The sequence below is a fragment of the Schistocerca serialis genome, chromosome 6 (genome assembly GCF_023864345.2).
Source record: "Schistocerca serialis cubense isolate TAMUIC-IGC-003099 chromosome 6, iqSchSeri2.2, whole genome shotgun sequence".
In the NCBI taxonomy this organism is placed as follows: Eukaryota; Metazoa; Arthropoda; class Insecta; order Orthoptera; family Acrididae; genus Schistocerca; species Schistocerca serialis.
The window spans coordinates 293,909,838-293,927,194 of NC_064643.1; the positions used below are offsets into that span (position 1 = coordinate 293,909,838).

Here is a 17,357-nt window from a genome sequence, read left to right on the forward strand (position 1 = left end):
ACACACACACACACACACACACACACACACACACATATATATATATATATATATCTCAAAACAATTACAATATATAAAGACACAGAAAGTCATATCTTCAGGTAACAAAATAAGGATAAAATTTTGTAGTACAATAGATGGAAATAGGAGGATATGCATTTCCGGCGTTACCACCCCAATGCCCTTATTGAAGGAGGCACAAGACCAAAGCACGCAGCGAAGCATTGTTGGTGGAAAGGAGGATAACACCATCCCTAGCCGTGAGGCAGTAACGCAAAGTGCAGTAGTTCCGCAACAGATCAGAAGTCATAGCGGATGGACGATCTGGCCAACCCTTTTGAATACAGCGTAAAACCCAGGAAAGGGTATGGTCAGAACCCGTAGCAGCCGCCAGCCGGTCCCCGGTGATGGGGAACCAAAACACAAAAGTTCGTCCCTATCGAATGCCAGATCAGGACCCATGGGAAGGTGAGACAGTGCATCAGCATTCGCATGTTGAGCCGTCGGCCGGAAATGAATCTTATAATTGAAATGAGACAAGTAAAGAGCCCAACGCTGGAGCCGGTGTGCAGCCTTGTCAGGAAGTGACGTTGATGGATGAAACAAGGAAATAAGTGGTTTGTGATCCATAACATGATGAAATTTGGATCCATAGAGAAAAACACCAAACTTATGAAGAGCATAAATAATGGCCAAAGCTTCTTTTTCAATTTGAGAATACTTTTGTTGGGCATCCGTGAGCGTTTTGGAGGCATAAGCAATGGGTTGTTCAGAACCGTCAGAAAAACGGTGCGCAAGGACTGCACTGAACCCATATTGAGAGGTGTCCGTGGCAACAACAAGATGTTGGCCAGGTCGATAAGTAGCCAGGCACGGGGCCTGTTTCAGCATAGTCGTCAATTTCTGGAAAGCCGCATCGCATGACGCGGACCAGTGCAAAGGCATGTTTTTATGCAACAGGCGATGCAACGGCTGAGTCACCGAAGCAGCAGATGGTATAAACTTGTGATAGTATGCTATTTTCCCCAAGAAGGCCTGCAGTTCCTTAACAGATGTAGGGAGAGGAAGGGCATCGATCGCAGCAACAGTTTGCTGAAGCAGATGAAGACCATCCTGAGAGAGTTGAAACCCCAAGTACATGATAGATGTCTGAAAAAATTTAGATTTCTGAAGAATACACTTAAGACCGGCAGTCTGTAAGACATGAAAAAGTGTGCGGAGATTTTGAAGATGTTTGTCAGTGGGAGAGCCAGTGACAAAAATATCATCCTGGTAATTTATACACCCAGGGACAGTGAGCAATAATTGTTCCAAGAATCGCTGAAAGAAAGCAGGGGTGCTGGCAACCCCGAATGGCAATTGTTGTTATTGATAGAGGCCAAAAGGCGTGTTAAGGACCAGAAACTACCGGGAAGCAGCGTTGAGAGGAAGTTGATGATAAGCTTATTACAGGTCAAGTTTAGAAAAATACTGGCCTCCAGCAAGTTTAGTGAACACTTCTTCAGGTCGAGGCGTAGGGTAAGTGTCGATAAGGCATTGAGCATTTACAGTGGCTTTGAAATCGCCACAGAGATGAATATCACCATTTGGCTTTGCCACGACAATGACAGGAGAGGACCACTCACTGGAAGTGACAGGAAGCAAGACCCCTGAAGCAGTGAGACGATCCAGCTCCCGTTTGACCTGATCATGAAGGGCCACAGGAATGGGCCGAGCCTGAAACAACTTAGGCCGAGCAGGGGGTTTGAGCATGATATGAGCTTCAAAGTCGTTTGCACGACCTAACCCAGGAGAAAAAGGGACAAAAATGTCGTTGACAAGGAATACAATTGAGCATAAGGAATAGCATCAGAGATGATATTGACAGAGTCATCTATGGAGAACCCAAAAACGCGAAAGGCATTGAAACCAAAAAGATTCACCGCGTTACTATGGTCTACCACAAATATGGGAACAGTGCGAACGACAGATTTGTAAGATACCTCAGCATCAAACTGTCCCAAGAGAGAAATCTTCTGTTTATTGTAAGTCCGTAATTGCCTAGTGACAGGTGACAGAATTGAAGAACCTAACTGAAGATACGTCTGAGAATTGATGATAGTGGCAGCAGAACCAGTATCCACCTGCATGCGAACATCTCAACCAAGTATTTGGACAGTGAGGAATAACTTCCCTGAAAGGGAAGAAGTACAATTGATGGACAACACTGAATCAGAATCAGCGTCATGTTCATGAACATCATGTATGCGGTCGGATTTGCAAACGGATGACATATGACCCTTTTTTTTGTGGCACACGGCCCAACATTGTGGACAATCTTATCGTGAATGTTTCGTAAAACACCGCGGACATGAAGGAAGTTGCTGTGGGTTTTGCTGCAGTTTCATAGAGGTTTGTTTACAGTTAGGCCGAGGCTGTGCTTGGGAGCATACTGCTGCCACGTTGGTTGGCGGGGACACGCCACATGCTTCGTCAACATCACACAGAGGTTGTAGTTCCCCGACGTCGCCCCATGCCTCTGTTTGCGCTCCGGCGGCACGAGAAATTTCAAAAGACGGAGCGATGGATAGAACTTCATCTAGAGTCGGATTTGCCAACTGAAGGGCACGTTGCCTAACTTCTTTGTCAGGCGCCAATCGGGGATAATAGCATCCCATACCATGGAATTGGCATGGGATTCTTTGTGAACTTCATTAACAAATTGACACTTTCTACTGAGGCCATTAAGTTCAGCAGCCCAAGCACGATATGATTGATTCGGTTGTTTTTGACAACGATAAAAGACAACACGAGAGGCTACCACATGCGTTTACTTTTGAAAATAGATGGACAGAAGTGAGCACATTTCAGCAAAGGACAAAGATGCAGGATCTTTCGAAGGAGCCAATTGTGACAACAACCGATACATTTGAGGTGAAATCCATGAAAGGAACAGAGACTTACATGTTTGTTCGTCCGCAACATGTAATGCCAAGAAGTGCTGTCGAAGACGTTTTTCGTAATCAGACCAGTCTTCTGCCGTCTCATTGTAAGGAGGAAAAGGAGGTAGAGACAATGACGCGAGACGCCCCGAATTTGATGCCGCAACGAAATCATGAATCACATTTGTGAGAAGCATTTGCTGATCTATGAGACCTTGCAGTAGTTGCTCTAAAGTAGCCATGGAAACATGTGAGTCAACGATGGAACAGAACAATCCCATCCTCGTCGCCAATTGTTATAACTTCAAGTTGAACAAATGTATTTCAATACACGTAAGTCACAGATCAAGTAAACAGAGTAAGACATGTGTACATTTTAACGGTCAAATCATAACTGAGTCCGAGTCTAGCAGCTGCTGGCTGGCTGGCCGCTTAGGTGGTGCTACTGCTGCTTGGCTGGCAGACAGCGCCGCATGTAGAGGACGCGCATAACTATGCGGCGGCACTTTGAAAGATCGGCGAGTCACAACACAGACTTAATTAGCTTCTTAGTTATCATTCCTTTTTTTTTTTTAATATGAAACTTGTGCATGCATGCCAACCTTGCTGCCCCCCCCCCCTCCCCCCCCCCCCCCCCCCACACACACACACACACACACAAACCATATAGATACCAAAAAGAACTACACCATGATAATGCAGACAGATTAAAGGCTTGCTCACATTGACAGGAGTGAGCGAAGGTGGAAGATATGAGGGTTGAGAGGGGTAGAGGGGTAAGATGTCAGGAGCAAAGAGTGGGTGGGGAGGTAATGGGAAACATGACAGGGCAGAGGCAGGTAGATCTCACCGTCAGTGTTATTCAAAGTAAAATATTGATGCATTGCATGTTAATAAAGTTATGACCCTTCAACTGTCTTGGGAAATAAGCACTTCAGATACATTTCCAGCATCAGCAGGCTCAGCTGTAAGTATTAGTCTTTTGTCATACAGTTTTTTTTCCCTGCAAAATCATCTCCCAAAAGTATTATTGTTTCTTCCAAATTCAGTCTTATATGGTGAATCCTACTGTAATTTTTTGACCTAATGAAATTCACATTAATGGCTTTGTTTCTGGCACACAGTGGAAAGTGCATGGCCTTATTTTGGTTTCTTTTGTTGGTTTTCTGAGTGGAAAATATCCGAATCACTTAATAATTCTGGCAGATGAACTCAAAGTAATAGCAAGACATTTTGGCAATGTACTGCCTTCTATCACCAGTCCAATTTTACCTGCTGAACCTATGACTTGCAGCGATTTACGCATATACTCATTTTGGTATTGCACTCCCCAGCTTCACATAGCTATGGCCAGAGAATTTGTCTGATGTAGTGGCAATAATGTATATACACAAACCTTCTTTGTGAATCAGTTTAGCTATTAGTGAAAACTGTATCAAAACTGTTACAGCAGTTCCTGAGAGGTTAACCTTAAAAAAAAAAAAAAACAACTTTGGGGGCCTTTAAATTACAACAGTTATATATTCAGTGTTATTAACTGGTATGAAACATTCATTACAGATACTAGTGACTCAAGAAACAGAATTCCAAAGAACTTTTCATGGACCTCTGATTTCGAAGCCTTAGCCATTGTAATAAATTGACTCATATTAGTTAACATTATAGTGCATGGAAAAAGCTCACATAGAGCAACACCTCACAGATCAGAGTATCTCAAACCATCCTGGCAATTATTTTGCCTACAAAATACTGTAGATAATCTTTGAAAGTGATCTCTGAAGGTAGATTGATTTATTTTATATATTTATTAGACTTTTTTACAAATAGTTATTAATAGCTGATGAATTTACCTCACTGTGGATCTGAGAATTTATTATATGAATTTGCCAGGATATTCCTCCAATAATAATTTATTTTTGTTGAAATGTCAATTTAGTTCTAAAGTTATGAGAAAAATACTATGTAACTAATGTCTAAGTACCTATTCAGACATTACACAAAGCATTTCTAATCACACTTTTTTTGCACAGTTTCCTCAGTGGATTAACATTTAGAAGAAATTGTTTTGTTGTTTGTTTTTAGATGTGTAAACTGTTACTAGAGGCAGTATAGTGTAATAGTAATTATACATTAGTTACTACTTCGTTTGGAGTTTTGTTGCTATGTTGCTGTCACATAAGTTTATTCTTAGTTTCAATGATACTTTCTGATTTCAGCTGTTCCTATACCATAAATAAGGTGCACCATGCAATATTATTTCCTTGCTTACGATGATATTTGTAAATTTTAATCTTGGAACAAGTGAAAATATACTGACAGTTATTAGAGACAATTAATGTAAAAGTTAATATTCATTTAAATAATGCTTATAAAATCCAAGTGATTCACAGCTCTCTATTTATTGCAGGAGCCACAGCACTGATGCTAGCAACATCATGTGGACACTATTCTGTTGTGAGACTGATTCTGGCATATGGTGCACTCGTTGACAGTACAAATGTGTTCTGCCAGTCAGCTATTGATATAGCTGAATCAAAGCAGTATAATGATCTTGTAGAACTCTTGAAAACGAAAGTAGCACATGATAGCAAAAAGTTTCGCCCCAACTTCTTGATGCCTTTAGAAATGCCAAAAATGGATTATAGAGTCAAAGAATTAGATACAGTTTCAGGTGCCACAGATATCCTTTCAAAGACAGCTGCTTCTCCTACAGCTAACAGGTTCAATTTTGCAACAGAGGAATTGTTGTCTCCTCAGACTACATATATGCCAGAAGTACCAGACACCAGTTATTTGTCACCTATAACTTCGCTGCAAATGTGTGGCTGTGAAACTTATAGTCCTGGTGACTCCATCTTTCTTTCTGAAAATCAAGCCTGCAAGAAAACAGATGACAAAACGAAACAAATTGTTTCTCAGCCTGGTAAGACAGTGGAAATGGAGCGTTCATCAAATGATGTGCGTTATTATCTCAGTCCACACAATTATCATTTCCCAAAAAAGTTTGAGATTCCAAAAAAGCAAGAATTTTCAAGAAACATTGAGAGAAGCATTCAGGAAGAAAAGTTTTTTCAAGATAATTTTGAACTTTCTTATAACAAAATGTTTCAATATGACACGTGCAGTCAGCCCAGTTCCCCATATTCTCCTTCTCCAAATTCTCTTTCACCAACATCAAGAAATGTATTCTCACATAGTGACCCTTCTGTAATTCATGAACTGAATGGTGGAACTGAGAGACAGAAACGTAAAAAGAAAGCCTTTTGGCATGTTATAAGGAGAAGGTTAGTTGAAAGTAATTTTCTTTCACTTTGCAACCCTCAGAGACAAGGTCTTCATACTCAGCATTACTTGCAGGGTGCGCAGTCTTGCACATGATAAAAATGGGTATCATTTTTACCATCCTTACTGCGATTCTGCTGTTTCTAAAAAAAACACAATATCATCTCCTCGCATTTGGATAGACGATAATCTGAAATTCAAGTCTACTGAGGCAAATCCAGAGGGAGAAAAGGAGGAGTCTACTTGTAAAATGGTAGTATCTCCACTTTCTTCCAATGTGGAATCTGAAAAAAGGTACCAATTAACAACCTTAATATATATTTGAGACATAGTACATACGTAATACAGTGGCAATTTGTAAATAATATTAGCTTAGTTTTATTTAGATAAAAAGTGTTGTTATAAATGAATGCAGAAAGACATTTCCTCATTATCACAGATCTAACTGGGTCTTTTGGACGGCCGAGTAAAATGTTATTGCGTCCATTTGCTGTTAGGATGGGATTTGTGGGCGGTAGTTCCGGGTAGTTCAGAATGTGGCCTATGATAACTGTTGGCAGACAGGCGTTCTATGTACTATGCACACATGGGGCCTTCGCGGTCATCTTCCCACTTTCATCCGGGAATTTTTAACATACAGAGTTTTCTGGGTACGTGTGGTTTCCTCCTTATCCCACACCTTTTCGCAGGAGAATGGGGTGCCTCAGAGCTCCGTACTGAGTGTCATCCTCTTTGCCATAGCCACAATCCAATTATGAAATGCCTTCCAGCTGGCATTTCCAGCTCTCATTTCGTTGATGACTTTGCTATTTATTGCAGCTCCCAGCAGACATGTCTCCTGCAACATTGTCTTCAGCATTGTCTGGACTGTCTCTATTCGTGGAGTGTCACAAATGGTTTCTGCTTTTCTACTGCCAAATCCATTTGTGTCAACTTCTGGCGGTACAAGGCGTTTCTTCCACCATCCTTGCGACTGGGCCAAAATGCTCTCCCGTTTGTGGATGCAACGAAGTTCTTAGGGCTTATGTTCGATAGGAAACTCAGTTGGTCTCCCCACATGTGTTATCTGGCTGCATGCTGCACCTTGTCCCTCAATGTTCTTCGTGTATTGAGTAGTACCTCTTGGTGAGCTGACCAGATTGGCCTCTATCAATCTCTTGTCTGCTCCAAGTTGGATTATGGATGCATTGTCTACTCCTCTGCACAGCCGTCTATCTTATGCTGTCTAAATACAATACACCATTTGGGGATTCGTCTCGCCACTGGTGCCTTCCGTAGTAGCCCAGTTGAGAGTCTCTAAGCAGAAGCCGGTGAACTACCACTGTCATACCAGCGTGACATCCTATGCAGTAGGTATGCGTGTCAGCTTTCTTCCATGCCGGGCCACCCAATCTTTGACCCTTTTTTTTTTATGACATTCTTGACTGCGAATACGAGATGTACGTTTCTTCCCTGCAGCCTTCCAGTGTCCGCTTTTGTCACCTGCTTCAGCAGCTGTAGTTCACACTTCCTGTCACTTTCCGAATGGGTGAGAGCCCTTCACCACCTTTGCTTCAGGCACAGGTTTGTATTCATTTTGACTTCAGCTTGTTCTCGAAAGATTCATCTCCCGAGCTGACCTATTGCTGCAAATTTCTCAAACTTCGCTCACAACTTGCCGTTAGCATATTTTTGTACACTGATGGTTCCAAGTCGGCCCATGGTGTTGGCTGTGCTTTTGTCGGCGGGAATGATAAGTTTCAATACCAGCTTCTCAACTAGTGCACACAGTTTTTACCTCAGAGCTTTTTGCCATCTATCAGGCTGTTCACTACTTCCGGAGGCACCAGCTTACTCGCTGTGTGATCTGCTCTGACTCCCTCAGTGCCCTTCAGAGTCTGGGTGATCCAGATCCAGTACACCCCATCGTTCTATGGATCCTAGACTGCCTCCAATTGTTCCCGGATGGGGGAACCAAAGTGATCATGTGGCTTCCTGGCCATGTTGGTATGCCTGGGAATGACGCTGCTGATGCTGCAGCCAAGGCCGCAGTCCATCTCGGTTGGCCCGTCTCTTACTTTGTTCCCCCACAAGATATTCGTACTTTTCTCTATTGGCGTATCACGTCACTTCAGTATGACCATTGGTGCTCCCTTCATGGAAACAAACTCAGAGAAGTTAAACCTCTCCTAACCGCCTGGTCGACTTCCTCCTGGCCGTCTCACTGTGAGGAAATAATGTTAGCTCTGTTGCAAATAGGGCACTGCTGCTTTAATCACCGCCACTTGTTGAGTGGCGATCCTGCACCCAGCTGCCCTTTCTGTAGCCAGCCATTAACAGTCAGACATTTCCTGATCCTCTTGCCCCTATTTTAGTCACTTACGTCTCAGGGTCGGGCTGCCACCCGCTTTGCCGGACATTTTAGTGGATGACGTGTGAGCTGTGGCTCATGTTTTAAGTTTTTTTAAAAAAAGCAGTAATATGACAAAAGAGATCTGATTTCTACCTGGTGACTCCGGTGTCTTGTCGATGTCTTTTAGATACTCTTCTGTAATGTCTTGATGTTTTAGATTTGTTTTTTCTTCCTTTCTGTATTGGACCTTGAAATGGTTTTTTACCCTCGCCGTCCCAGCATTCAATGGTTCTATACTGGTCACTTATGACCTTAGATGTTTTGTGACCAAAACACCTCCCCCCTCCCCCCCCCCCCCCCCAAAAGAAAAGAAAACAGTGAAGAGAGAGACATGCTGTGTATGGACAAGCATTGTCCTGTTGAAGAATTCACACTTTTTTCTTTCTTTCTTTTTTGCATGAGAGGTAACATGAGAACGCAGGATATCTGTGGTGTAATGTTGTGCCATTCCCTCAGTCATTACTAGCTCCAACCTGAAGTCATATTAGATGGCTGCCCAGACCATAACTCCAGGAGCAATGTACCTCTTCAAATCATTGGAAGAATGGAACTACTTCCAGGTTGCTACCATACTCACTGACAACGGTCGTGTGGGATAATGCAGAACTGTGATTCATTGCTGAGTGCAGTGTGACACCATTCAGTAGTGGTCCATGCTCCCAGTCATGACACCATTCCACACTGTTTGTGTTGTGGTAATGGCAGGCTATGTATGGGACAGTAAGTCTCTAGTCTGGCTGCTGATAAGCTCTGATCTATAGTGCAGGGTGCCACAAATGTTGCAGAGAATCTATTTCTAGTTCTCGGACAGCAGGCAGTGCAAATGTGCTTGGTGTGAAATACAGAAATCCTTCCTTGTAGTGGTCAGAGATGGTTGACGGGAATCTTGATGATGGGCATGCCTGCTCCTGTGTTCCCCAATCACATCCAAATCCACCAAAAATCTAGATATTTCACAATTTGAACAGCCGGCAAAATGGAGACTTGCGCTGAGGCCCCTTTCAAACCTTCAGGTGCTGATAAGACTTACTCACATAAGTACATAGCGTCTCTGTATCCATTACAGTTCTTGCTCAACATCTGACACTATTCATGCTCCTTACACTATACCCTATCAGGCCTGGCGACAAGACTAATGCACCTTGGTGCTCATTCTACATGTTGCAGAGAATTGCAATTCTAACCATTTACAAAGGGGCTATCCAATGATTGTATGTACAGGGTGTAACTAAATTACCTTTTACAGACTTTGAAAACTGGTTTCTTATAACAAAATAAGAAAAAAAAAGTTCAATAAACTTGGGTTCCAAAATACATGTACCTTAAGAGCTATGAGCACTTGTTCAATGGAAGGGATATTTTGCAGTGGCAAATATAAAAAAGTTTTAGAGCCCATGTTTACTGGACATTTTTGCTTGTTGTTATCCATACTGCCTCCTCCCAAAATGTGGAAAGCAAAGAGCTTGAAGCGGAAGATGTATGTTTCATAGTATCGAAAATGAACTAATCTTTGTAGTTCTTAACCCTCGAGTGGGCACACCGTTCTTCATAACATATGCAGGTGTGTGGCACACATGTACACATGTAAAGAATCATTGTCTTTTTTGTTGGCAAGGTAATCGATATGAGTAAAATCATAGTTTAATCACAATTTAATTAAACAACAATAAAGTAAATGTACATTACAGAGCTAAATCACTATTTAAATACACAATTCTAACGGGGTCTTTTGTACGGCCGAGTAAAATGTATTGCGTCCATTTGCTGTTAGGATGGGATGCGTGGATGGTAGTTCTGGGTAGTGCAGAATGTGGAACACGGAAAACTTAGTTTTACCATTTATTAATAAAGACCGTGCGACAATGCGTTACGTGCATCTGGTAACCCATCATCACTGTGTCGAGAGCGATACATGTTCGCAACTGGCCGGTCTCAGACTGCTCTTCGTAGCCAGTGGCTGTGTACATGCCACGGCGTGCAACTGGTGCTGTCCGCTACGGCCGTACAATTCTGCCGTTACAATCACCCTCCCTCATGAAAACGAGCTACCGAAGGTTGCTCGAGATGACCTCCTGGGCGTCATGCGTTTGTCTTGCCAATGGCGGCGTTGGGGGGGGGGGGGGGGGGGGGGGGGCACTTCAACATTTATTCTGTTTGCAGACACAGTTATGATGGGCACTGGCGAGCGGGTTTTCAGGACAACAATTTCGTACATTACATAGGCTGTACTTACAAGAGACATCTATAAAAGCACAAAGAACACAACACTGACAATCAAATATGGATTAGCATTATTGGAAGATTCAATAGACTTAATTTTAGTTGCTACTTCTAAGAAATTTAACTCATTATTAGTATATATTACACTTCCATGGATATCCGCAGTTAAATTGTCATCCTCGGGTAAGCTGGACAGAGAATGATTTGCATAGATCAGTAAGTATGATTCATTGTAATAAACAGGTAACATCCTTGTTAAAGGGAATATTGCATCTGCATAAAAGGTGGTTGGTAATACAGAAGGCATTTCAGACAGATCACATGATAAATCACAGTGCGTAACATTCAGAATTAATCCACTACCAGTTAATTTGAATGTGAAAGGTAGTTCAGGTGTGTCAAACGTTTTACAGGTAAATGTGATTTCGAGAGTTGAGTTAAACAAATATATTATACCTTCAGAATATCTTTTAAGGAATGATTGATGAAGATGCATTAAAATCCTAGGGCAACAAAATATCTTCTATCTTTACTGATTAATAAATAATCCTTTAGCTGATAAATTGTGTGAATACCTATTGGCTCCATTTCACAGGGTAAGTATGAATTTTATACATTTCAAAATTATGCTTGGGTCTGGCAGTCGGTATAGAAACAATTACAGTTAATTGATCTTCAATCATAAAGAATATGTGGTAGTTAATCTGTAATAAGCATATAAATTGTAGGAATTGACAGGGTAAATCATGGTAGATTATGCATCTAGCTTATGTTCAATCAACAGCAACAGTTGTAAAAATCGGTTTGGATGCAATAAAACACTATTCAAGAAATCATTTGAACTACTTTCTAAGGCTATTCTTAAATTGAGAGCATCAAATTTAACGTTTGATAAACTGTCTGTAATTCTTAACAGTAGGGTGTTTAAATCTAAATGTGCACTCACAGCTTGAAGAATTGCATATAATTCACGGATGGTTGCATTCATTTCACCATGAATTGTGTTAAAATGTGTAATGAACTCTTCCACAATTTGTTCAATAAACAATGTGTGGTTAGTAACAGTCTTTTGCATATTTCTTAACACAATTATTTCATTAGAAAGGTTAATTGAATTTGCTTTAGACTGCTGCTCTATAGCTAGTATTTTATCCTTTATGTCCAATAGATCTTGGCTAGTTAAGGCACCAAATACCGTACTAAGGACTCTACCTCCAAAATCAAACCAGGCATGTTTGCGCCTAATCAAGCTTTTATGTGCCAAGAGTTTTAAGAAACAGTTAATATCTTGCTCATAGCTAGCGATAGTGGATTCTGCTTGCATTTTTGCAGTAATCCAGTTGTTATACAAAGAGGTTCCAGTTTCCAAGACTGTATCATTATTCTTAATTGAACGGATCAAATCAATTTGTTTTTTAACAGAATCAAATTGTTGGTGAATCTCAGAAAAATTATATTTAAGCGCAATTGTAGCACTGTGCGTTGAGACTACAATGTCTCATTGTGGTTCAAACAACACACCTGCATTCTGTGATACTATGTCTACAGCATTAATGGAACACACTAACATAACAAAGAATGGAATTACAGTAAACGTGGTTAATAAGTACTACACACTAGAATTAAACAATGAATATGAAGAAATATGTGTCTTCGGCGACCTGTGGAACAGATGTTATTTACACTTGAGCACCTTGCACAATAGCTGCGATTTTATGTTGCACAGCACATTCACATATGCACTCAGCTAAACGCAACACACCTTGCATTCACTCACACTACACACGCTTACGGAGGTTGTAAGTGTGCCTTGGGCTGGATCGCTGGGTTGGCGGCGGCGACGCCTTGGGCTCGAAGTCTGGACTGTGAACTCACGGTGCTCGGCTCCTGGATTTTGGAGCAGCTGGTCTGCCCCTTGGTCGGTCCTCGTCGTCATCGACCTGCGTTGATACAGGAAATCTACCCAGGTAGGGCTTTACACAGTTGACATAGACGACAACTGAACAAAAAGGCAGTTGGAGCTTTAGAGTGACAGGTGACACCACCTCCAATATCGGGTATGGTCCCTTCCAAAACTTCTTAAACTTTTTGACCTGTGACTTCATTAGTACTATGTTGCTCAGGTAGACAAAGTCTCCCACTCGATACTGCGGCGCAACTGCTTGGTAAACATGTTGCTTGGCTTGCGAAAGGAAGGACTGATGAGTCCGCTCTTTCACTCCCCTCCATGCGTTCTTCAGTTTGTGAGCTAACTCCCTTACGTGTTCATTGCTGATCCCGGCTGTCGATCGTGTAAAGTCCAAGGGTAAATGCATCTTCCATCCATATACAATTTCATAGGGACTGAGGCCCGTTGATGAGTGCATTTTAGCATTGTAGGCATTTACAACATAAGGAAGACAGACATCCCAATTATCGTGTTTGCTGCTTACATAGTGGCTAAGCATTTTAATGATGGTTCTGTGTACTCTCTCGATGCGACCATTGCCTTCAAGGTGTGCTGGTGTGGTTCTCAACTGCGTTATTTGCATCAGCTTACATGTTTGGTTGAGTAAATCACTCATAAAATTCCTCCCTTGGTCACTGATAATGCTTAATGGAGATCTAAACTTTGGAATCCATTCCTTCACAAAAACTTTAGCTATGGTTTCAGCACTTTGATCAGGTATTGGTACCATCATAAGATATCTGGAGAAATGATCTAATATCATCAATATGTACTTGTTTCCATCCTTAGTCTTCGGCAGGGGACTGACGACGTCTAACCCAATTCTTTCAAAAGGTTCACTCGTCTCCGGCAGTTCTTGAATTGGTGCCTTAGTTCTTCCAGAATTATTCCGTCTGTTGCAGGAATCACATTGTGAAACAAACTCAAATACATCAGCCTTATGACTTGGCCACCAATACTTTTCAGCTACTTTGATATTCGTTGCCTTTTTACTGCAGTGTCATTATAGTAAGGAATCATGTTGTTCAGTTAGGATTTGCTCTCTCATGCTTCCTGGAATAACTAGGTGATTCCCTTTATTAGTAACTTTGTACAGAAATCCATCTATTTCAAGGAACTGTTGTTCATTTTTCCATATTTCACATTGTGGATCTTCTCCTTGGGCTGCTTTTAATTCCTCCTCACGGCTTATGGTGACACAAATACGAACCTTATGACTCATCGCATCAGCATTCACATGTTGTTTCCCAGGACGATGGATAACTGTGAATTGGTAAGCGCTCAGTTCTAATGCCCATCTTGTTAGTCTCGAACTAGGATCCTTTAAGCTCAACAGCCATTTAAGTACGGCATGGTCTGTGATTACAGTAAATTCTCTTCCTGTAAAGAAACATCTGTTTTGTTTGATACCAAAGACCAGAGCACAAAGTTCCTTTTCAGTGGTAGTGTAGTTACATTCCACCTTATTTAATTGCCGGGAAGCAAACGATACTGGATGTTCTTGACCATCAAATTTTTGGTACAAAATAGCACCAATTGCAAAATTTGAAGCATCTGTGGAGAGGATGAAGGGCTTACTGAAATCCGGATAGGCCAAAAATGGAGCTGTGGTTAGAGCAGTTTTCAGTTTCTCCATTGCATTTTTGCATTCTGTTGACCAATTGAATGTGGCTCCTTTTTTAAGTAACTGCGTCATTGTCCTTGCGATATCTGCATAATGGGTTATGAAGCAACAATAGAAATTCGATAAACCCAAAAATGATTGTAGTTCTTTGACTGTTTGTGGTTCAGGAAAAGTTTTGACAGCTTCAATTAATTTTGGATCAGGGTGGACACCTTCACTGGTTATAACATGTCCAAGGTACTTCACTTCACTTTGTGCGAAGTGACATTTATCTATTGATAAAGACAAGTTCGCACTTCTGATACGCTCAAATACTGCTTGAAGTCTCTCAGTGTGTTGCCTCATGTTTTCACCAAAAATTATCACATCGTCCAGGTATACAAGAGCTTGTGTTGGGGTGAGCCCATGTAAAACAGAATACATTAGGCGTTGGAAGTTAGCTAGGGCGTTTTACGTAGTCCAAAGGGCATACGGAGGTATTTGTACACTCCTGTTGCAGTTACAAATGAGGTTTATGCTTGATCAACTGGATTAACTGTTAATTGTTGATATCTGCTAGTTAGATCACAGAATGAGAATATGCGACATCTGCCCAAATAGTCTAGGGTTTCCACCAAGTTTGGTAACGGGTAAATGTCTGGTGTGGTGATGGCATTTAAAGATCGGTAATCAACGCAAAATATGAGCAGATTTCTTCTTTACTAGGACCACTGGTGATGACCATGGTGGATCAGGAGGATCTCTTGGTTTAATAATTCTGGCCTCTAGTTGTTCCTTGACCATATCTTCGACCAATTCTCTTTGACTGAATGGAATTCGGTAAGGCTTCTGCATGATTGGTGCTGCATTTCCAGTGTGTATGCGATGCTGAACTAAGTGAGTAACAGGTAAATTTGAACGTTCTCTGAAAAGATCTGAATACTCTAACAAAACAGGTGCTAAACTCTTCTGATCATCAGCTGACAAATGTTCAATCTTCTTCCAAATTTTGTTCTTTAATTTGATTTCATTTTCAGCTCCTTGTTTCAATGTTTCTGTATTACAAGAATCTGTTTTTGTGACACTGCTGCTTCGTTTGGAATCGGTATTACATCATCGTTACTTATGCTTGACACTTCAGCAACCTTCGTTCTTCGTGGCAAACGACATCTGTATTGCTCATATTCGTTATTGTTATTAGGATTCTTACCATGTTTGGCCTCACCATTGTAGCTACACCTATACTTCAGGCAACATAAAAATGCATTGTGTCCAATAATTCACAAAGTTCCGACCGTTCGGTCAACAACAGAGCTCCTTTTCTAATCAGTGGTGACTTTACTTCAACGTGGATTGTCTTTCCTGTTCCCTGAGGAATTTGCTGTGGCTGAGTAATTTGTACTTCAACTCGGAGGGTTCCAACTGACGCGTCTGTCGGGGTGATCGGTCCCTCGACGTCAGAATTTCGGCTCCTTTGAGTGAGTGTGACAAGAAGAATGATTTTCCAGATTGTAATTGTTATGACCTAGTCTGATCCTTCCTTCTGCAACAAATATCTCTGCCCCATTAGCGGATAAGAAATCAGATCCAAGTACACCATCATAGCACGTTTCATTATTAGAAACCACTTGCACCGTTGCTGTGTATTTGTCCTGGCCTAGGCACAATTCTACATCAACTTCTCCATAGTTATGTAGTTTCCCACCGTTCAGCCCCCACACATTAAACATTGGCGGTCTATAGAACACCACATCAATGAGGTCTGTGCTCCTGTGGCAATCAATAATTTAATATTTTTTCCACAATAAAGAGCACCTATCACGAAGTCATTATTAAATTGATTTTCAGCTACACTAACAGGAATCACTGCCTCGGGCAAGGGGCGGACGCTGTGGTGGCCCGTACGTCTCTGTACTCGTTTAAAGATCTGCCGAGTTGTCCGCTGCTCACATTTGGTTTATTTTTGTTGCGACAGTTCCTCACTAAGTGACCCTGTATCCCACAGTTGTGGCAAGTCCTGTTCTCCTTACAATCCGTGCGCTTGTGACCGGGCCTATTGCATCGGTAACATTCCACATTTGAGTTGAACACACGAACACACTACGTTCTTCTTTTCGCATGTCATTTGGGCGTCTCAATGCTTCGACAAAACCAACAGCTGCCTCTGCTGCTTCTTGAAATGTTTTACAGTGTGAGAGTCTGACAGCTTTGTTTACTTCTTCCCGATACAACCCATGGATGAGTGTGTCAAGTTCTCTCTGATTGGCTTCGAAAAGCTGGATCCGGTTTTCATTTTCATCCTCTACAAGCTCGTAAGTCTGAGCATTTATGTTTCAGATTCTATCAGCGAATTGCTCGATAGATTCGTTGCGCCGCATGGGCAAACTATGAAGTTACTCATGGTAGAATCTGATTGCATTTTTGCATTTGAACCTCTAACCACTACCATTTTAAAATCATTGTAAACTTCTGTTTTCATGCAAATCAGCTCCGCGCTAATGAAATCTTGTGTGGCTCCTTGGATTCTCAATTTAGCAACTGCTAGCTTATCTGAATCAGTCCACGAACGCAACAGAGTTGCGCCTTCGAGATTCCGAAAAAATACTTTCACATTTTCCTCAGGTTTTCCACTGAACACTTGTACAGATGGCAACAGTGAAAAATAAAAATTCTTTACTGGAACAGAAGTGCCATCATGTGACAAATCAACCGGGAGGCTACGCTCGCTTTTATCTGCTTTTAATTGTTGAATCTCTCTTCGTGGTTCTTCTATAACGGTTTGGAGATCGACCGTGTTACTCGCGTTTGCGTCTACCATTTTGAATGCAGTTTATAGCGGTCACTCAATACAGGGAAATTTAAAATCCATCACTGCCTTTTGTTTTAAGCCAATCTGAGTAGACTAACCTGAATTCCAGCGCTGGATGTCCTCGTGTTGTCAAACGATGTCCTTGACTGCTGCTGCAGCTTGCTGTGTTGTCATGAAGATGC

At 41.6% G+C, this 17,357-nt stretch overlaps 1 protein-coding gene across 3 annotated transcripts in view; it reads left to right on the top strand.

Moving 5' to 3' along the window:
• Positions 1-17,357, top strand: part of LOC126483889 (uncharacterized) — a 132,982-nt gene that overhangs the window by 82,566 nt on the left and 33,059 nt on the right. For all 3 annotated transcript variants that reach the window (XM_050107149.1, XM_050107147.1, XM_050107148.1), the window contains 2 exons: positions 5,329-6,205; positions 6,279-6,497. In XM_050107149.1, coding sequence (XP_049963106.1) covers positions 5,329-6,205; positions 6,279-6,497 — 1,096 coding nt within the window. The remainder of the gene's footprint in view (positions 1-5,328; positions 6,206-6,278; positions 6,498-17,357) is intronic.